Genomic DNA, 22,154 nt, shown 5'->3' on the forward strand with positions numbered 1-22,154 from the left:
GCAACCTGTTAAGAGTTCTATGTGGCACACAACCAGGAGGTCGGCCCGGAGGTGGCTGTTTACGCCGCCGAAGCGGTGCTGGGGAGCTCGGGCCGAGGGTTCCGCTCCGGTGATCGCAAGCCCTTCCTAACCAGACCCGCGGAGTCCGGAGGTCCTCCCGAAACCGGCCTTGCCCAGAGGACGGGCAGCACGAGAAGGGCGTTAGGCATCAGGTCTCTGCTCCGGTCACGGATGGCGCCCTTGAGGACATGGGTGGAGTGGAGCGGTGCCTCCACGACAAATGGAGCGGGAGGACGGAGGATATCTGGGATCAGAAGGGCCACGTGGATCTGAGACAGAGGAAGTCGGCGACCCTCGCCAGGCACTCGGGTGTCGCTGGGGAGGTCTCTCCAAGTTCCGAAACCTACTTACTGCATTGTATTGCCCGGCCGACCTCCCCGTCCTCGGCAAGCCGCGAGAGAGCCTTCAAGTCGTTTCTTTTCTTTAGGAAACGCTGTATATGCGATTCTAGAGAACTTAGTATACAGGTGCGTTTAGCGAAAACGTTTTCCACGCGCTGTCCTGCGGCGGGAGTGCTGCAGCCCTGTGGGGGATAAGTCAAGCGTGTGCTTTGCGGAGCCAGCCACGAGTGCAGGCTCCTATGCAGCCGCGTGTTTCCTCGCAGAGTCCGGGAGTCTCTGACTCACTGGAGCCACTCGCTCGCTGAGCTGAACCTCTGCCCGCGGGTGTTTGATTTCTGTGCTTTGATTTTTTTTTTTTTAACCCAGCCCGACAATTGTTCAAAATCACTGGGAATCTGAGTCACCGCTGCCAGCGGGAGACCTTGGGTGGCACTGGTCGGTGGGGCGCGTTCTCAGGAAGCCCACTCTGTTGAGGGGGCCCTCAGAAGCCGGAGACGTGGTGCGGGCGGTCAGTTACAGGGAGGGTGCACGCAGCATGCACTCTCGGTGACAGCCCGGCGCGCGCCTGGGAGGGACCGGGCTCCGTGGTCTCCAGACTGCCCGCCCGGCCTCCGATCCAGCTCGAGTGACCGAGAAGGGGCGCGGTGGCAGCTGCAGGCGGGCAAACACCCTGCAGCCGCGCCCGCTACAACTTGGCTTCAGGGTTGGGAGAGTGTGCCCCTTCCTGGGCTGGGGGCTGCCGCGGCGCGGGGTAGAAGGCCCAGGTGGCCAGTGGGTTGGTGATTCCAGCGACTGGCGCCTGCGGGTATGTATGCAGAGTGTTAAAGACAGAGATAACCCTCAGGGCATCATCCTTCACCGAGTCACAGAAATTCAGCACTGCAAAATACGACACAGAGGAATAGGTCTTATGCTGGCTCACTCTCAGCGTCTGGATGCCCACCCCGGAGCACCTGTATACCCAGAGGTCGAATTTCCTGGGACCCGGAGGGTAAAGGCTGTCGATTTTGAATAACCCGAGCAAGCCTTTTTCATTATAGAAATTCCTAACTCGGTGACACCTAGTCTGGAGGAAACCCACTTATTCCGTAAAGGACTGGGGGTGGACTCCAAATCAGCTGGGAGCTTCAGAGCTGAGCCTGAAAATGTATTAAATTTCCCCATCCTCACCCCACTCCCGCAGCTCTCTCCCTCCCTCCCCTCCCTTCCGTAGTGCCTGGGGTGCCACCCTCTGGCGTGCACAGGCAAGTGAACTTGCTGAACGGGAGAGCAGTAGAACTGCAGACACCTGCAGGGTTCTCCCCAGCAGAGCCTCCGCTTCAATCCCTCTGCCCACCCCCACCCCTCACACGCTGGCAGCAGGCCACCATTCCTGAAACGTCTGGCAGTGGTGTGACTGCTGGGGGTTGGAGGAGGCAATGGCAACTTTGTGCATCTTCCACATGGCTGCTAAGGAAAATTCACCACCTTCAGTTAACACCAAGGAGCCTCGCTAATGCCCCCCACCCCCGCCCCCCCAGCTCTGCCTCCTAACAACCATTGGATGGCAGGATAAAGACATCCCAGCAGAAGGGAGAAGATGCAGGCCAATGATTTTGGAGACACTGCACTGGGTGTATTTTATTTCACTTTCCATGGTTTTGATGCCAGTGCATTTTTTATTACTTGAAAAAGACTCCCCAAAATAATAGATTGCTTTTCTAAAACTCAACAAGGTCCAACAGAGGGACTGCCCTCCTTTCCAATAACCAGCTGCACACGCTACTCTCCCTTTTTCAAGTTTTCAGTCAGCCTTAAATTTCTTTCACTCACCAAATTACAGTTCACCCCGGGTTTTCATGGTTTACATTTATAGTTTTAAATATGTCACTTAACCAGCTGCACCTTTGCCCTCATGGGAGTGGCCATCCTTAGGCAGCACTCATGCTGGTAAGACCCTGGTCCCTTTGCAGCAGCCCAAAATGCAGTTTCAGGGGCTCAGAGAAGGGGGTAGGGGCAGCCACAATGGGAATGGGGGCAGCATAGGGAAAGAGCATAAATTTTAATAGTCCAACAATAACTCTTCCCTTCAAATACGCTCTGTTACATCAGTAATTTCTAATGAAAACCTTCATTCTTTATGCACTGTGGTTAAGCACCATCAAATCAGTACTGAAAAAACTTTGATCATATTTGCAAGATGCACTGTGATGAACTTTCGCTGACCAAGATTTCAAAGTTTGTAATTAATACTCTTGACAGCTCCCTGACTAATCTGTCAACTTTCAAAGTCTTTAACCACAAAGTTCAAAACCATGAGATGGGTAGTCCCTATACCTTCCACATATTGTGATATCATTATTCAAGATAATTTTTCCTGTAGGTTTGCATTAGGAAACTCAGCCAATTTTTGTCATATATTCAGCAGGGGAAATTCAGTGATTTGGATGAGTGTTGTATAGAAAAGTATGGGTTTGGTCTGAATGGTGCCAGTCACAGAGTAAGTGTCCAGAGGTAGAAATTACTGGAGGCAGATTTCTATTCAGTATTTTCACAGCTTTAAAAAAGAGAATAAAATAGACTAAATTTAAAAATAGGGAATCAAATGGCTGGTGCAGAAGAGGCTTGCCTCACTTGCATGCAGTTAGGGAGTTAACCCCTCCAGCGGCATTCTGAAGAGGAGTGCAGTATTAGTGGGAAAGGCCAGGCATTGATACAAAGATTTTTTCTAAGCCTAAATTCTAGGGCCATCTAAAATACTCCTCCTCTTGCATTCTCTGTTTCTCACAGGTGGCAATAGGAACCCTAAAACAATTAGGGTCTAGATGGAAGGACTGGGCATTATTCCTGTTGTAACTCATTTCACACTGATCCCATGTAATCTGCTTCTGCCAGTGGGGATGATGATGATGATCATCCTTTCACTTACGCATTATGCACTGGGGTCCTTGCCTGCATTAGGGACCATGCAGGGCCCTGGAGACTTGTGGTATGCACTGTAGGACTTTTTACAAATATGATCTTAATACAAAATAAGTAAGCTAATGTAGCATTGACTACTATACAGTTACAGCATTTTTTATTACCAGGGAGTCCTTTAGGACTAACCAAAGTACTATGAAAGTTTAGTTTTCTTACCAAATATACACTTCCATACAAGTATAAAAATGGTGCATATTATAGGCCCCTCACCCTGCCTACCAGTATGTGACCCAGTTACGGTAGGCAAAGAGCCCCAAGCTGACCACCTCTTTACAAGGAAAATTATGGTGAATAGCTTTTGAAAAAGCATCAACAAAGAGGTTCTTTTCCAAACAAAAGAACATGAACAAGTTATACATTTTTGTAGAACATTTTAAAAAGGACAGACCCAAAACAGAGACTTTTTGCTTACTTGTATTTCTATAAAAACAGCAAGAACATAAGAGCCACTGGAACTTCCCAGTGAGTGGAATTTGAGAATATCTACTTCAAAAGCAAAACAGCCCACACAGGACAGTATGTGGGTATGTTAGTATGTGGGTTTTCAGGGGGAGATTTATAACATCATTTTGGCTTCCCACTCCTGAGTTGCAGCAGGTTATTTCTTTTCCTCCTCTTTTTGAATCTCCCTGCATTTTCTTTGTTCTGGTTGGGAAAGTAGGATGGCCCAGGATGGGTGATGACTGAGCTTTGCAGCCTTCTGAGCCATCCCCATTCTTCCACAATGCTCTGGGCGAGAGGTGCCCAGTGCACTTGCAGCAACATCCCAGCTATATTCCCAGGACTCTGTGTACAAGGTGTCCCTTCTTTTTCTATTGTTCCATACCTCTGTTCATGTAAAGTAACCCCAATGTGAAATGTCCCTCAATAAACTCCTTTCTTGCCCAAGCTAGAAGGATATAGGCTTCCTCCATCCCCTGCATCCAGCTGCCTGTAACTTTCCTTGACCGATACAATGCAGAGGAAGTGACACAGTGTGAATTCCAGAGGTTGGGCCTTCAGAAGCCTTGCAACAGTCACCTTGCTCTCCTAAAACCATAAGGCCACTTGCTGGGCAGGAGCCCAGTCTAGCCTATGGGAGGATGAAAGGCCATGTGGAGAAGGACCAAGGGGCCAACAGCGAGGCGTGCTGTCAGACATGAGAGTGACATCATCACCTTGGACTGCCTAGTTCTGTTGAACTACAATGACCTCAGATACAGTGTGACTGCAGAACTTGGTCCAGTCCTGTTTCTAACAAGACCTGGAACCAAAGTTTCAACCTTGGACATACCACTTACAAGCAACACTTGTGAACACCACTTACCCATAACACTGGTGAACCCTTAAAACCCTACTCTGAATCCTGGAGCAGAAGAGACACCTGAGCCTTGTGTCCTGTCTCCTTGCAAGATGACTCCCAAATAAAGCTCCTTTCTTCTTTCAAAAGCTAGTGTTATGCCTGTATGTGCAGTGGGCAGTGGACCCTTGTTCTATAACAATTGAGTGGCTGGACCTAAGACTAGCTGAAGAACTGCCCAGGTTGCCTACCCATGGAACTGCAAGAAGTAAGCAAGTGTTACTTACACCACTGAGTTTTCGGGTGGTATGTACACAGCAATCAGTCACTGAAACAGATGCCCACCTTAACATTCAAATTGGCATTCAATGGGGCCATCATCAGCTGCACTTCTGCCACTTAATTACCTGAGGACAATTCTATAATCACGCAACTAAAGCAGGTGATAGTGAAGTGAAGCTAGCTGATGGGCTTAACTGTAAGAGACCATTTCAGTCCTAATAGAGTAGTTTGCAAAGCCATAGGGGTGTCCAGATAGTGGGGTACCTGGGAGAGAACTTGAATACTGGGCTGGAAGTCCCCCTGCAGGCCACTGTGTGCCCCACTTCCCTAATCCATCAGTCTTTCTGCCTTACAAACCAACAATCCACCAGTCCTTTGCATGTTTCTGAGGGGCTTAACCTCCAACAAAAACACTGAGTAAAAACAAAGTATCAGGGATGAGAAAGAAGGCAGAAAATATTTGCAACCAGGGATCAAGCCTTAAACACGCCTAGGTCCTCCTGTACCATCAGCAGAGAGAAACAGCGGGGGCCTGGTCACACTAACTTCAGTCAGCTGGTGTGATGGGAGGGACTGGCACATACCTCTTTGTCACTTTACTTCACTGGAGCTGCAGCATTTCTCTGCTCCCAGGGATTTCTTAAGCAAGGGTACAAGGGTGGCCAAAAGGGGTTCACCTCCAAGCCCCGGGGTCTGTATGCTGTAGCATATTGGTACCCCTCAGAAATGGTGGAGAGGGCGGAGTGAGGTATTGATAATTATGTAAAGGCCACATGGACAGCTGCCAAAGGCAGCAAAACAGAGGGTTGTCGACTCATGTTCCCTAAAATATCATCATCAAGGCTTTAAAAGGTTTGCAAGAAACCCATAAGCAGTGAGTTCCTACGTGAATCCGTCCGTGAGCACGGACACCTGGGGGCAGAGTGTGAGGATGTGGAATCGCGCATCCACGTGGGCGTGTGACTCGCCACTTCTGTCCAGCTGGATATTTTTATCACTCTGTGGGGCAAAGGTGTTTCTCACTTCCACAGCTTTGAAGAGAGTCCTCCTTAAAGAAGGTGCTCACATCAACACATAAGCCCTCAACTGAGTTGGAGGACGCCCCTTGTGACGTGACAGCAGCCTGGGAATGACATGCTGGGAATAAGTACAAATATTTCTCACTTGATAACCCGACCTCCTTTATATGTCTGAAATCTCTCATGATGATTGTGTGTGGGAATACCACCTTCTTCAGATAATTGATGAAAGTATTAAGGAAAAGGACTACCGGTCGACATCCCTCAGCTATACGATTAATGTGTCAAGAGAAAAACTGGCTTGTTTTTGTGTCTTTACCATCAGTGGAAAAGGCATCCCTAGTTTCTCTGCTCTGTGGTTTTTACACCAGAATTCGGTCTCCACTTCCTTCCAGACCTTCACCAGATTCTTTAGATTTTTGTCTCACCAGATCACCTTCCTCTAGTATTGTTTTGATCTGTGCATTCTTCTTTCCCAAAGCCCACAGTCTCTTCTATTTGCTTCTCAGGTTAAAGCAAAATCATGGACCTGAACTTTGTCCTTCCACTGCACTTGACTGACTGGATGTCCACCACTCACACACAGGCTGCACATTCCACTTGGGCCAAGGAACTGTATGGTGCCTTCACTGGACACTCTTCCAGCCTTTCACTGAATTGCCACACTTGCCATTCTCTCTCACTTGACACTGAATTAGGTCTCTCACTTATAACTGAATTAGGTCTCTTTTGGTGCTTGGTTACAGAGTTACTGCCTTGCTAAAGCCATTCTAAAATAGTCAGCATCCCTGAAACAATATGGACAGGTCGTTGAACTTTGCCAAGCCCCTGTTCCTTCATCTGTAGAAAAAGGTGCTATTGCTCTCTTAGGGTTTTATACAAATTAAATTATAAATATGTAATAATACATAGAGTGATTATAATAATAAAGCATTTAGTACTACTGACCTTGTCCCAGAGTAGATGCTAGCTAGATACTAATTTCATTTGCTTTCCTGTCACCTTTATTTTTCCTGAACACTTAGTCCTTATCCATATGCCTGTACCTGACTTTTATACTTGTATAAATGTGTACATATCTATATATATACATATATACTTTTTTTCTGTTCAAAAATTCCATTTGGCTTTCTAATAGTTTCAATTTCTTTGCTGAGACTTCCTATTTTTTGTTTCAAGTGTGTTCATATTTGCTCACTGAAGCATATTTACGATGGCTACTTTAAAATCACTGTATAATTCTGACATTATTGTCATCTCAGTGTTGGCATCTATTGATTGTCCTTTTTAATTCAGTTTGAGACCTTCCTCGTTCTTGGTATGATGATGAATGTTCAACTGAAACCTGGACATCTGGGGTATTATGTTATAAGACTCTAGTTCTTGTTTAAATTTTCCTTAACTAACCTCCAGTGCTGTGGCAGTCAGGCACTAAAAGAATATGTCTTCCTGGCTGCTTATTAAAACCCCTTCCAAACTCTTCGGTCAGTAAGGAGATGTCCAGCCACCAGAGACAAACACACTCTCAGGAGGTGGCATGTCCCCTTTCAGGCTCTTGTGCTGCCTGTCAGGGGACTGCAATGGCAGAGTGGCTGCCGCTACACTTGAGACCCCTCCAGCTTCGGCTGCTCGGAGGGGCACAGCCAGGACCAACATTGTGGGAGGAGTCCCAGGGGCCCCACCCGTCACCTTTACCCACGGTCTAGCAGTGGTCTCCCGTGTCTAAGCTGTCCTTGGGGAAAGGACAACCTGTCTGACAGGAGGGTGCTAAACCCACTGGGACAATATTGGTTTTAAAGAGTGAGATCTTAGGGCACATCTTTCAGGAGGTCAGGACTGGTTAAAATAAAAGAAAAATACTTGTTCTTATATTTCCTACATGCCATCTTACCACACAGGTGCTCCTCAGACCCAGTACCTCTCACAGGGGAGCTAAATGTAACAGATGAGCACATAATGTGGGGAGAGGACAGAGGGAAAAGTGTCTATGGAAGCTGGCCCCCAGGTGCCCAGGAAGTCAGAGAAGAGGGGGTTGCAGAGAATTCTCTCCCAAAAGCTCACCAGGGAGCCAGGGTGTGGACAGGGCACCACCATGTCCTAGTCCTAGGATTGTGGCCAATGACCTTCTCCAGCCTGTTGCCTCGCGTGTGAAATGACAGGATGTGGTGTCCTAAAGGCACTCAGCGAGTGTGCCGTGTTTGGTGCCGGTGAAAACGGCTGGTCAGTGCACAGAAATAGAAACTACCAAACCACAAGTAAACTTGCTGTAAGATCTTGATTACACCAATTTTTCAGGAGTCTCTCTGCAGCCAACCTTTACTTTCTGAGGGATTAGATATGGGTGGACTAGTCATGTAATTTTCTGCCCAGTCTTTTCCAAATAACTTGATTTTGAATTAACAAGATAATGAGCCAGAAACTTTAAAAGAAGCAGAACCTTAAAACAATCAACAAATGGTTTTTAATCTAAAAGATGATGGGGGACTCAGAAAGTGATTGATGAAATAAGGTTTCCATGTACCTTGTGGTTGTTGTGCGTGGCCTTCACTGCGGCTATGATGCAGTAACTGATCCTCCAGGTGCCTGCAGCCACCTCTGCCTGCCTTCATTTTACCCTAGGTTACTCCGTGCTTCTGCTGGCCAACCCCAGTCCCCAGTGGACATTTATTTCATAGGTTGGTCCCCCAGCCTCTGCCCAGGACCCAGCTCTCCTATGCAGTGTTTCTGTGCTCTCCACACCCCACCCCACGTGGCTGGGCATGTGAAGGCAACGAGGTAAGAGGGGACCACTGGGCTGCCTGGACTGGCCACCAACCTGCATCTCCAGTGTCTTCATCACAGTGTCATGAAGCAACACACAGCCCTTTACAGATGTCATCCAGTCTTTCTGTGCTCTGCTGCCTGCTGCCTAGTACTGCCATTTGCTGCACACCTACTATGTGCCAGGTGACAGAGGAGTTCTTTATGTTGACCGCCTCATTCAGTCCTCACAACAACTCTGTTACCTGTCACCCCTTTTTACAGATGGAAAAGCCAAGTCTGAAAGAATTTAGGGCTTTGCTCAAAGTCATATACTTCATAACTGGCACAACTAGGGTTTTGCTCAAGAGCTTTCTGCTCCCATAGCCCTGTCAATCTACCCTGCCTCTGTCTTTCCCTTGGTGCCTCACTCACTGTTTCCAGCCCTGCTGGCCATGGGAGGTTGCACTGAGGAGGTGCTGCTGCCACTGTGGCAAGTGTAGACCCCTGACATTCTCCAGGTCAGGATGGATGTTCCGTGTGCACACCTGCTGTGGAGAACGTGAGTCTGCCCGGCCACAGAGCTTCTCTGAGAGGGCAAGGGCAGCAATGGGGGCCCAAGGGACTCTAGGATGTCACCACTGGAGAAAGGTGCCAAGGACCTGGCTTCAGAGACAGCTCCCTGGATACAGAAAAGCCAGCTTAATGGTCTTGATGCTCCTCCTGAGAAGGGCAAGGCTTCACCTCTCCAGAAAATCCACATGCTAAGGAGGACCAGATAGGAGAGTATTCCAGAGACAAAAGTATTCCAGTATTCCATACTGGTCTATGGGCCTCTCTGCTGCTCCAGACCACACCCTCAGTCACCAAACACAATTTACACCCCTTCCAAAGGGCAACATGCTGACTGTCAAATTGCAATCAGTGACAAGAGCCACAATCCAGTGCTTTACCTGCAGCTATTACCACTTCCCATGAAGACTCTCAATCTCACTGAATGCACGGAGGCCTTGGCCTTCTCTCTCACCATCACCCGTGAAGAACTGCCTACACACATGTTTTCTAAGGGATCAGAGCGGTAGGTCTATAACAGTTAATTTGCCACCTGAGCACCAATGCCTGGTTAGTGGGCAACATAAAGAACATACTGGAAACACTCCCATGAGGCACAATCCCTCTGTGAGCTATCATGCTAGCTCTATCCATTGCCCCACCGACCACCAGAGAGTGGAGCTCTGCTCCTGCGTCCACTGAGCACTGGCCAGTTCCTCGAGGCACAGCGAAGAACACAGCTTGTTGAGCCCCCCAGTCCCAACAACACAGACATTCTCATGGTTTCTACCAACTTTTATTAGTGTGCAATGAAATTCCATGGTTCCACTAAATAATCAGGACTCCACCTTCATATTTTCTTTTAATTGATGTAAGTTACATGTTATCTTGATTAGTTCTTCAGCTGATGGAAATATTCCGCATAATCTGAAATGTTAGAATGGAGAAATTTCCTTCCTCACCAAACGACAAAAACACCTTAATGTAGACTAACTAGAAAGTTTATTTTGAGGACAAATTTACCTTCAAAATATTCTTCCTATTGCCGAGTTTTTTCAAAGAAATAGCACACAATTCTGTTATTAGTCAAGTATTACTAAAGATGCCCATTTCAATAAAGGAATGGGCCCTTGAACCCTGATGCTGTGACTTCTAAACCATGATAACTTCCTTTTTGAAAATGTAAGGATTGAGCTTGGAAGAATGAGTATTTATAAATATCAGTATTATTGTGTGTTCTTCAGTTAGTAATGAAAATAATTTCTTTAAAAGACTTGCATTTTCCATTACTGTCTGCTTAATCATCATCACCTAAAACAAGAATGCTGACACAGAGGCATCCATGTTAACCACTTAATAAGAACTTCTGACATTTATTCAAACTGCTACTGATTCATAAGAGGAAAAGTTTAAAAAGAAGACGAGTGCATATAGCCTTCCCTTTAGAATACAGGAAACCATATAAAAGTATTGGCAATGGAATTAAAGTAACCACAATGCCGCTCTTAGTAGCATTTTCTACAGACAAAGACATTGACATGAAACGAGAAAGAATGTGAAATTAGGTGGTTGTAATAAAGCTTCACTATTAGCTTCACACCCTTCCATACAAAAGAATATGGTATTTTCACAAACTGATAGTTCAGCTTTGTAAGTACAGACGCAAAAGAAATGTGAACATACCCAAGAAGGGATCATTTCAGTCAGAAAAATTTTTTCAGGAAGCAGAAGTTCCATCAACTGCCAGAACTAAACATATATTAGGAGTCCAAAGTTATTAGGGAGAAATTCTGTGTCAGTGGTTCTTGGAACTTTTAATTTCAAGGACCCAAATGATTTCAAAAGCAATATGGGAGAACTTCTACTTCTAGTTAGGTTGTGGAGGGATTCGGGAGAACTTGGCTCCCATGGTAACAACCAGAGGTTGAACCCAAAGATAAATAAAAAATTTCTGAGACTCTAGTCCAGCATACTCCCAGCTCAAGTGCTGAGAGGATAACAATGCAGAATAGGAGTCAGGTGGGACTGGGCCAAGCCCGTGAGCTCAGTCTAAAGCAGCCCCTCCTCAACTTGACTTGAGGGGAAATCTTAACACTCAGCTCCTCACCCTAACCACAAGACAAAAGAGAAGGAAATAAAAGAAAATAAAATTCATGCAGGTTGTGGGTTTGATCTCTGGTCAGGGCACATGTGGGAGGCAGCCGACAGAGGTTTCTCTCCCACACTGATGTTTCTCCCAATCAATCTCTCCTTCCCTCTCTAAAATCAACAAACATATCCTCAGGTGAGGATTAAAAAATTAAAATGAACATAAAATATTTTATACACAATGTTGAGCACAATAAAAGTTACTAGATCTGCAAAGAAGCAGAAAGATGTAACCCAAGATCTAGAGAAAGCACAAATACCAGGGGATAGTTCATGAGATAAATGCAACCGCTAAAAAAAAGACCACATGGAAAATTCTAGATCTACAAAATGGAATATTTGAGATAACAACTCAGTGCTGGGTTTAATAGCAGAAATAACATTATAGAACAAACATCAGTAAGCTTGAAAACAGAGCAGTTGACATTATTCTAAGTGGGGCAGAGAGAAAAAAGAAAAAAAACATGAAGACAGCATCAGACCCTGTGAGATTATTTAGCAACCTCACATATGTGGTTGGAATTTCGAAAGTCAAAGAATGAAAGACAAAATTCTAGAAGATGTAATGGTTGAAATACTTCCAAATTTGATATAAAACATCCTCCATATATATCCAAGGAAATTGAAATGGTACACTAAAATTCATCAAAATTAAGAACTTTTACTCTGTAAAAGACTATGTTAAAAGGATAAGGGGACAAGCTATAACCTTGGGGGGCGGGGAGGAAATATTTTCAAATTATGTATCTGACAAAGGACTAGTATCTAGAATATATAAAGAACTCTAAAAACTCAACAATTTAAAAAAATCCTGCTCTGGCTGGTGTGGCTCAGTTGGTTAGAGCATTGTCCCATAGACTGAAAGGTCATGGGTTAAATTCCTGGTCAGGGCACATCCCCAGGTTGCTGGTTTAATCCCTGGTTGGGGTGTGTACAAGAAAGCAGCCAATCAATCGATGTTTCTCTCTCTCTCTCTCTCTCTCTTTCAAAAACCAATAAAAATAAAGTCCTCAGATGAGAGGCAAAAAAATCAATCCAATTATAACATGGACAAAAAGATGTGAACAGATATTTTACCAAGTAGGACATACAGATACATAAACACATAAAAAAATAATGTTCAACACCATGAACCATCTGGGAAACCTAGACAAAACCCACAATGAAATATGACGACAAAAGAAACAAGCAAAATATAACCAAAGTCACTGAAATAGAGGACAGGCTGATAGTGACCAGAGGGGAGAGAAGAGGGAATTTCAGGGGAGAATGGGTAGGGTTTACAGGAACAAATTTAAAGGACACACGGACAAAAACTAGGGGGAGCGTGGTAATGGGAGGGAAGTGGGGAGGGTTGGGTGGGTGGGCTGGATTGGGAGTAAATGGGAGAAAACTGTACTTGAACAATCATTAAAATAAAAAAAATTTTTCAAAAAAAAAGAGAGAAAGAAATATGACTACATATCTATGGAGTACCTAAAATGAAAAATTAGTGACACGACCAAATGCTAATGAGGATGTGAACGTCACTGCTACAGAGCTGACAGAGTGAAAACTTTACACTATTCTGAAAAACAGTTTGTCAGTTTCTTTAAAAAGGTCAACATGCACACACCGTCCAACCCACCAATGGTGTTACTGGCCATTTACTCCAGAGAAATTAAAACCTATGCTGATACCAAAACCTGCACATGAACGTTTATAAGAACTTTATCCTAATAATCAAAAACTAAAAGAAAACCAGATGTCTTTCAATGAGTAAATGGTTAAGCAAACTACAGTTTGCTTAAGGAATGGTTAGGGAATGGTTAAGGAATACTACTCAGCAATGAAAAAGAAACACCATTTACAGATGCAGCAACCTGGACAAATCTCCAGAAATTATGCTGAGTGGAAAGAGCCAATCCCTAAAGGTTGCAATCCCCTTTATATAACATTCTTGAAATGATAAAATTATGGAAATGGAAAACAGATTAGTGGTTGCCAAGAACTAAAGGGGAGGTGGAGGAAGGGAAAGAGTGTGACTATCAAATAGCCACATGAGGAGCCCTGTGGTGATGAAGACGCTCTGCACCGTCACTGTATCCCTGTGCAAACCCTGGGTGTGACATGGTGCGACAGCTCTGCAGCTGCCATCACTGGGGAGACTAGCATTGCTTCTTACAAGCACATGGATCTGCTTTTCTGCAAAGGAAAAGGGTGACTTACCATCAGAGAAAAGAAAAGCAACTACAAACACATTTTATTTTATAAAAGAATCTATTTCTAGCTAGCATATTAATTTCTACTTAAATGGGTAGAGGAGGGATCATTTTTGTTTCAAATTCAGTAATTTATTTAAATTTTACCATGGAATCATGATAAAACCCATCTTGTCCTTAACTGTGACTGGGGTCGGCCTTGTCTGCTTGAACACAGCTGAATTCCATCACCTGAAAGGTCTTCTTTTGTATAACATGGCTACTTTTAGGAACAAATCCCCTCAGTGGGAAATTCTCACCATGTACCAGGAGAAAGGGGACAAACCCACAATTCTGGTGCAAAAAGATGCCCATGATAGAGCCGCTGCCCAGGAAACTCAGAGGCTAGAGCTCAGGAATGGCAGGCGCTGCAAGTTACCCCTTGAGTGAAGGAAACAGAATGACCCCCGTGCACTCCCCAGACACACAAAGCTGCACTGTGCGGCACAGCCTGGGGGTCAGCCAGGTGGCTGCCCCTCGGAAGCCAGCACTGCAGGGGTGCTGACCTTAGGTTCTCTTTTACTGGCCAAACTGAAGAAACCAAGTCCCACTTGTGTTTTCTTAACCTCACTTGAATGCCCTGCATTTTTAGGTTCAACAGTGTATTGTATGCCTCTAAGAGCAGGCTTGGGCCAGGGGAGGAGGGGAGGGGAAGGGAAAGAGAGCCCCCCTTTCCTAAGGGCAGCAATCTGTCCACACTGATATTGCCCTGTTTCTCTTGGAGAGTCTCTGGCTCAGGGAAGAGAAGGTGGAACAGGATGCACTCATATTCTAGTTGGTCCCTGCCATCTCCTGGAAGTGAACCAGGGGTCCTACTGAAGGAAAACTAGGCTAACGCCAGTTTTGGGGGGGTGCTTTCAAATAAGGTTTTGAAATTTGACTCATTTGTGCTCCCTGTGTGATCACTCCATCACGATGTCATTCCAGTAACACCCCAGGCCTCCCTGAATCAGCGGGAGGCTCTCACCCTGATGGGAGGGGTACCCGTGCTCCTGCCTCACACCAGCTTCCCCACCCAGCCTGCAGGACATGGCCAAGTTCTCACAACCTCCCCAATTAATTGTCTCCAAGTCAAGTGGACCTACTGGGTGGGTGGGATGGCGGTGGGGAGCCAGATATCTTTCTCCAATTCCTTACAAAGAAAAACAAGAGTCTGGGCACTAGGTGAGGCCAATAGACTGAGAAACCCGACCTCCTCTTCCCAATCCAGTGAGTATTTTCAACATCCTGTGCCTAAAACCTCAGTTCACGTTGCCTTTGATTCCAGCATCTGAACATCTGTTAAGCTGCCTCTATCCGGGTGGTTTGGGGTAAGGGAAATAGAAGGTTGGGAAATCTGAGTGTCCATTAAAAAAGAACGTTTCCTGCAGTGTGGAAAACAGCCTCGGCTGCCTTTGCAGGAAGTGGAGGACACGTGTACCATTTTGAAACCTCCTGGGTACAGGCATGAGGTGCCTTAAACTCATGAGGTTAAGATTTTCAGAGAAAGGCTCACATCCCAGCACCGTCTTCTCAGCCTGGAGCTCTCCCTGAGCTCTTCCCGTGTGTTTCTTCCACCCCGAGCCTTTTTGCCACAAAGCAATGACTGCATTTGTATTCTACAGTTAGTTCAAAACAGTAAATGAGTGTAATCCATCCTCTAAATTCGAGATAGCCAAGTACCATCCTGGCTTTTGGGGTCTGTGCATTCTCACTGCAAGCCACACTTCCTAAGAATAAATCACTGTGTCAGTGGCTGTCTCTGCTCAGAACTACTTGCACAACCCATCCATCGACAGACTTGAACACTTTCCCCCTCGACAATGCCACCATTTGACTGGCTGCACTGACACTGTAACTCAAACCTTAGTGGTTGTTTTAGATTTGAGCAGATGCAGCCTAAGTGCCAAGGACACTTGCCATCCACAGGCTCCCACAGCTTCCTAGTTCCAGCTGAGCCATGAGCAGCTCCCACTCAGGGAAAAAACGGATAGTTTCAGTGAGGCAGACCTGGCTAGTAGGTGCTGGGTCCGCTCCTCTGGCCTCTAGCCAGCAAAGGTACAAACAGGACTGGGGCTGTGCTGGTAAACCTGGGCATCACATAAACACGAACAGTCTTGGAGACATGGGCAGGGGCAGGGGGCTGTTACTCAGAAGGCTGCGGCACCAGTCACCTGCTGTTCCAACAGAAACAAAGAACTCAGCAAAAAAAAACAACAAAAAAAAACAAAACCAAACTGGACATTGAGGCAATGCTTGCATGAAGGGGTAACAGGTATGGGTATAACATGATCAAACATTGGGGTGATGTCAAGATTGCTTGGACATGGCCATATCTATATTTGTTTTGTCTTCCTAAATGAGTTTTTCCTGTTTAACATTGTTATTCTTAGAGGCAACTCCCTATGACCCGTGGGAGGTGGAGCCGAGTGCCCTAGCTGCTGCTGGGTCAGGCAGCCCTCCCTCACCTCCCTTTGGGTTCTTTAGAAACTGCCATAGCACGTGGTTCCACGATTTGGGTTCTGGGCAGGAAGTAGAACTTGATTCAACATTTTGCTAAGTATTATTTTCACCACACTGAATAGGGTCTTTTTTGATCTGCAACCCACAGCTGGGCTGTGGTTCTCTCAACACGTAGACTGAAACGCATCCTCCTGTGTTGATTTCTTAGCGTGAGCTGACCACACACGTCCACATGTATTTGTTTCTTCTCCCCGTGTTGCTGAGAGCTGCCAGTCCAAGGGCAGTGGGCACTGACAGAGCCACACAGCTGTGCCTGGGAGTTCAGGGAGCAAACGCTCCAATGAGAAAAATGAGGCCCCTCTGTCTAAAACTTAAGTTTACTTTAAGGGCTGGTATAAAGTATAGTAGAGAACTGAAAGCCAAATATTCGCTTGCATTAAAACACACCATTTTAAGAGGCTGAAATTTTGTTTAGTTTTCTTTTGTCTTTTTTTAAGCAAAATGTAATTGGTTTTAGTGGAGATACACAATTATTAACTGTTAGGTTATTTTGAAAGGCTCCCCTCCTTAAAATGAGCCTGAACTGATTGTTACTCCTTAATGCTGATAATTATCTAAAGCAAAATAAATACAAATGTCTAAACTAATGAAGACTGAAACAGGATAATGCCTGGATGCTGAATTTTTCAAGAACAAAGAACACAGTTGTTCTACATGTAGCCTGCAAAAGTCTTAATGGCAAGGGAACAGAAACCTTTTACTTGGGAGCCTTGTTATGACAGAGCCCCGGGGGATGCTGCCACTAGGCCACCTTTGAGCCAAGGCCTTAAAACGAAGGTGGAGTCAGCTCACCCAGTGTCTCAGAAGAATACAGGAGACCAGAGGTGAACCAAAGCCCAGGAGCCTCACCTTCACCATTCACTAAATCAGCAGCTTCCCACTTGACAGCGTGGGTTAACAGCGATGCACACTCAAGGGTGTATGTGGTGCTTGCACAGGGCAATTGTGTGGACCTGCTCTGTCAACACTGAAGTTCAGACAAAAGAAAAGAGTTAGGTATCACAGCCAAGAAGGGCTGGCTGTAGGAGATTGGCTTGAATTTAAAAAGAAAACAAAATCCAGCTCAACTCCCCTCCCATGGGCCACAGTTGGACGGACCCCTGAGCACTCATGCAGCTTCTGGAGGACCTACCCACAGTGGGATGTCAGGCAGGCCTCAGTGAGGGTTTGGAACCCTGGTCTTCAGTGCTCTGGCGCCCCATGCAGACAAGCGGGGCTGCAGATGCATGGCGCCTCCTGCTTGATTTGTCTGCGGTTAGGAGTTTGGGGTTCTGGCTCAGCTGGAATCCTGGGTAGTCATATAACTTCCCTGTTTCTTAGTTTTACTCATGGAGATTACTCAGTCTTACTTATCCTGAAGATCTTTATGAGAACAAAATGCGATTTTTTAAAGTGTAAATACGCAAAGGGCTAATTATCATTAGACTGGAGCTTCAGCATTACTCCTGGGTATTCTGAAACATGTTATTATCTAGAATTACTTCAGGTTGATTGCTACTCCTTGATTCTGACTTTTTAAATAAAATTTTTATTTAATAGATTTACAAAAGATTTACTTTTAGATTTACCAAAAAGTTTCAGCAGAGAGTCCCCTTTGCCTTTCTCCCAGTTTCTCCTAATGTTAACACTTCCCATAACTATGGTCCATTGTAAAAACTAAGAGGGCTATACCGGCCCATTTGTGTCAACAAACTGCAGGTTTTATTCAGATTTCCCCAGTTTATCTACCAATGTCCTTCTCCTGTTCTAGGACTCAAGCCAGGACACCACATTGCCTTTAGTCATCACGTCTCCTTGGTCTCTACTGCTTTATGATGGTCTCTCAGTCTCTCCTTGTCTTTCATTGGTTGACATTTTGAGGCCAACTGTTGTGTGGAGTCCCATCCCACCATTTGGTTTTGTCTGACAGTTTTTCTCATGCTTAGATTGGACTAGTGAAGTGCTCTTTTCATCAGATCACATCAGATCAACATGACTTATCACTGATGACAGTAACCTTAACCATTTGGCTAAGGTGGGACCTACCAGGTTTCTACACTGCAAAGTAACTGTTTCTCTTCCCATTCTTCATTATTTAAAAGAAAAGAAAGTCACTAAGTCCAACCCACACTCAAGGGAAGGAGAGTTAAGCTTGACCTCCTAAAAGGGGGAATAGTTACGTATACCGCTTGGAATTCTTCTGTAAGGAAGACTTGTTTCTTTTATCCCACTTATTTGCCTGTTTAATCATTTATTTATATCATAATGGACTTGTGTTTAATTATTTTATACTTTGGGTTATAATCCAGTACTATGCTATTTATTTTGTTGCTCAAACTGTTCTGGCTTTGGCTATTGGAGCTCTTTCAGTTAGGTTCTTCCAGGGCCCCTGTGACATGACCCATAACTGTGTGTATCTGTTTGCTGTTTTGAGCACTTACTGACTTCCTGGCTCTAGAAGATGTTTCAGCCCTAGAATCAGCCATTTCTCCAAGGACCCTGGTTCCTTTTGTTGGAAAATGGTATGAGAAACCAAGAACCGGGTGCTGGGTATGCTTGTTATTTGCTGTCTGATGCATGTTTTGTATCCAAATAAAGTAAGTGAACATGTTTCACATCAGAGAGGTATGGGCTTTTGCTAGCTGTGTTCCTTTGGGTGAATTACTTGTCACACAGGGTCTTACTTTCCCCATCCATATGTAAGGGTGGTGAAAATCACCCAAAGGGTTGTTGTAGGGCTAAGGGGGTTTACAGTGAAGGAACTCTCTGTTTTTGATACTAGAGGGCTATATTTTTCAAAATGTCTTCAAAACATCAGTGATCTGACAAAACAACAATGTCAAGTTACAGAAAAATGGGAACCAAGACATATAAACAAGAAGATTGCTTTTGCCACGAAGGTATTTACCATTTCCAGCAAATCTGAATTTTCACTTTGACAGCCTCATGGTGATTGGGGAGAGGGAGAGAGTGAAGATAGTCAAAATCAGGGCCAGCATTAGGCAAGAAGTTTAATAGACAATAAGTTCAATGGCAAAGAGCTATAACTGTGGGGGAGGGTAAAGAAATCAGTGCCCTTATTTGAACCCTCTGGCCTTCCAGGAAACCTCATGCCTTGAGTTTGGTTAAGGTGGATCTCAAACCGAGAGTACTTTCCAGTGCCTTACCAGGGAAAAGTACCTTCAATTTGGCCTTCGTATAAATCTTACAAATTATTTTTCAATAACAATTACTAGCACACATTAAAAGATAACTAGACACATAGCAGAAGCAACAGACAAAAATAAATCTGTAAAGACTTAAAATATTGGAATTATTGGCTACAGACTATAAAACAACTATGCTTCAGTGCATAAAGAAATAAAAGATAAAACTGACTATATCTTTGGGGAACAGGAAACTAACAAGTGTGATGAATGATAAAAGATATTTAAAAAAATATAAATCCTAACAACTAGGAATAAAAATGTATGGGGCAAATTAACCAGTACATTAGATGCACCTAAACAAAGGGTCAGAAAATTGAAGCACTATCATGTGGAAGCATCCGGATTCGTTTTAGTAACACTGGTCACCCCAGTCCCTTTTTGCTCCTCCACAAGCACACTTCTATTTAGCACTTCCACTGGACTGATGGTCCTAGACATTTTACTGAAGAGAAGCTGCTAATAATATTCCTGAAACCTGAGAATCCTGCAAAGGAGAGTGCTAAAAGTGAGAAAGGAGCATTTGTGTCAGCTTCACTACCCTCTCCCTTTGGGAACTGCAAGAAAGCCCAGAGGAGGGGGAATGCTCACAGCTGGAAGCAGAGATCTGCAGAAGTCCTTGAGGCATCTCATAGACCCAAGCAACCCAGGTCTAGCCCCACAGATACAGCTTTCTCCCCAGTGGATGGCTGCTCCCTCCTTACCTCCCAGGCTGCTGTGAGGACCCAGTAAATGAAAAGTGCAGAAAGCAGGTGGCACTATAAGAATACAAAAGCATGTCAATGCCTATGTGAAAGTTGTTTTTTTTACTGGACATTCAGGGGTTTTTTTATATTAAAAATTATTCTCATTTCCTCTTCCAAAGTGGGCATTTTCTTTGTGGAGTATAGTCTCCAAAGATCACTGCCAGCAATTCTTTTCTTCCCTGGATGTGCATGCTACTCTCCACATTGAGAGGTGAGGTCTTTTCCCAGCCTGAGGTCTGCACTAGCCTTGTGATTTCCTCTGGCCAACAGAATGCAGCTGAAGTAATTTATATTAGTTTTGGGACTGGCCTCTGGGATGACTGGCACATCCCACTTTCTCTTTTGAAGCCAGCCATCAGGAAAGACATTCAGCCACCATGAGCCTACCATGCTGTGAAGTCCACACTAGGCCACATAGAGAGACAGTGGCCCAGCAGCCTCAGCAGTTCATGCCAAGGTGACAGCCAGGAGAGTGGAGAACCCTCCTCAGCACGTAGCCCCTGCAGGCACCCCATGGAGCAAAAAAGCCATCTGGCTGAGCCTTGTCCAGACTGCAGAATCATGAGAAATAATCAATGGTTATTATTTAAGCTACTAGGTTTAAGGGGTCATTTGTTACCTGGCATAGATAACTGGGACATCTTTATATCTACTTTTCTTCATAATCTCTGTTCTCCTGAAGAGGAGAAAGATTCTGCAAGATTATTCAGGGTGCATGGTCGTCTGGCTCCTGTGGATGTCTGCAGGTTTTTCTATCACTTGACACACTTCAGCTTCTCACGTGTCTGTCCTATGCACTCCCATTTCTATGATTTTGCTCATATTATCAACCCTGCCAGAAGGCTCAGCTGCACTACCTCCTCCTCAATTGAACCACCACCTCCATATTGAACTGTCCCCTCTTCAAGGTCTAGCACAAGAATGACATTCACTCCTAAGTGATGTCTGTCCTATGAGCTAATTTTTGTAGCCCAGTTCATCAGAAAGCATCTGCTCCCACATATTTGTGATTTTAAAAAAGATTTTATTTATTTTTAGATTGAGAGGACAGGAGGGAGAAAGAAAGGGAAAGAAACATCAATATGTAGTTGCCTCTTGTGTACCCCCTACTTGGGACCTGGCCCACAACCCAGGCATGTGCCCTGACTGGGAACTGAACCGGCAACCCTTTGGTTTGCAGCCCATGCTCAATCCACTGAGCCACCCCAGGCAAGGCTATTTGTGTATTTTAAAGTCAGCTTTGTGCCCCCAGATATAATGAACGCCCTTGAATACACCTGTTTGTGTGTCAGCCCCTAACAGAGCCTGGGAGAGAAGAGGCCCTCAGAAAGCACCTTACAGATGACTGTGCCATGTTATAGTCTTCTCCTTTTAGAGCGGCATTTTGTGTGGTGACTCACTGGATCTACCCTCATTGTCAGGAGCTCTTTTGTCACACTGAGCTCCTGTTACTACCACTGACATAAAAATACCATCGGCATTTTTTTCTGATGATGAAGAATGAGTTAATAGGTTTTGGTAAGAAGTCGGAAAATGAAACTCACTTAATACATTTTTTTCCGGCCAAGACAAGGAAAACATTTTTGATTCCCTCCTCTCCTCATGTCAGAAAGTTCACGCACAGTGAATCATTTCCTTGTCACTTAAACTCTGAAGTGTAACATGATCATGGTAGGCAATGAAAACACATATATGCAGTCCCAGAGGCACAAGAACCCATGAGTAGAAACTGATAAAAGATTGGCAGGGCTGTTTTCTAAGAAAGCAGAGAGCTGACAGCTGATCCACAAAGGGCTTCTTTGGCACACCAGGGACGCTTACCTGACTCCTAAACCTTGTGCCCGCTGTGGAAGTCAAATGTTTACATTCTAGGTGCCAGGCTCACTCCTGGAACACCAGCTTGGTTCCATACAACAGGCTATAGTAAGGGTGGGAGAAGAGGAGAAAGTCGAACAAACAGCAGCATATTAGAAAATGCAGAATCTAAGGAGGGGAAAGAGAAATAGTATATTGTTACATTCATACAATCATAGAAGTTGATACATTCTTAATTGAAGTGGTCACATTTTGAACGTGCAGAATAAGTTTTATTTTTTAAAA

At 45.0% G+C, this 22,154-nt stretch overlaps 1 protein-coding gene across 1 annotated transcript in view; it reads right to left on the minus strand.

The window, feature by feature from the left end:
• Positions 1-1,086: 1,086 nt before the first annotated feature.
• Positions 1,087-22,154, minus strand: part of ACOXL (acyl-CoA oxidase like) — a 272,913-nt gene continuing 251,845 nt past the window's right edge. The window contains 3 exon segments of the mRNA XM_045827274.1: positions 1,087-1,378; positions 5,810-5,922; positions 21,876-21,972. Of these exon segments, the coding sequence (XP_045683230.1) occupies positions 1,087-1,378; positions 5,810-5,922; positions 21,876-21,972 (502 nt within the window).

The sequence above is a fragment of the Phyllostomus hastatus genome, unplaced genomic scaffold (genome assembly GCF_019186645.2).
Source record: "Phyllostomus hastatus isolate PE091 unplaced genomic scaffold, TTU_PhHast_1.1 phas_scaffold_78, whole genome shotgun sequence".
Taxonomy (NCBI): domain Eukaryota; kingdom Metazoa; phylum Chordata; class Mammalia; order Chiroptera; family Phyllostomidae; genus Phyllostomus; species Phyllostomus hastatus.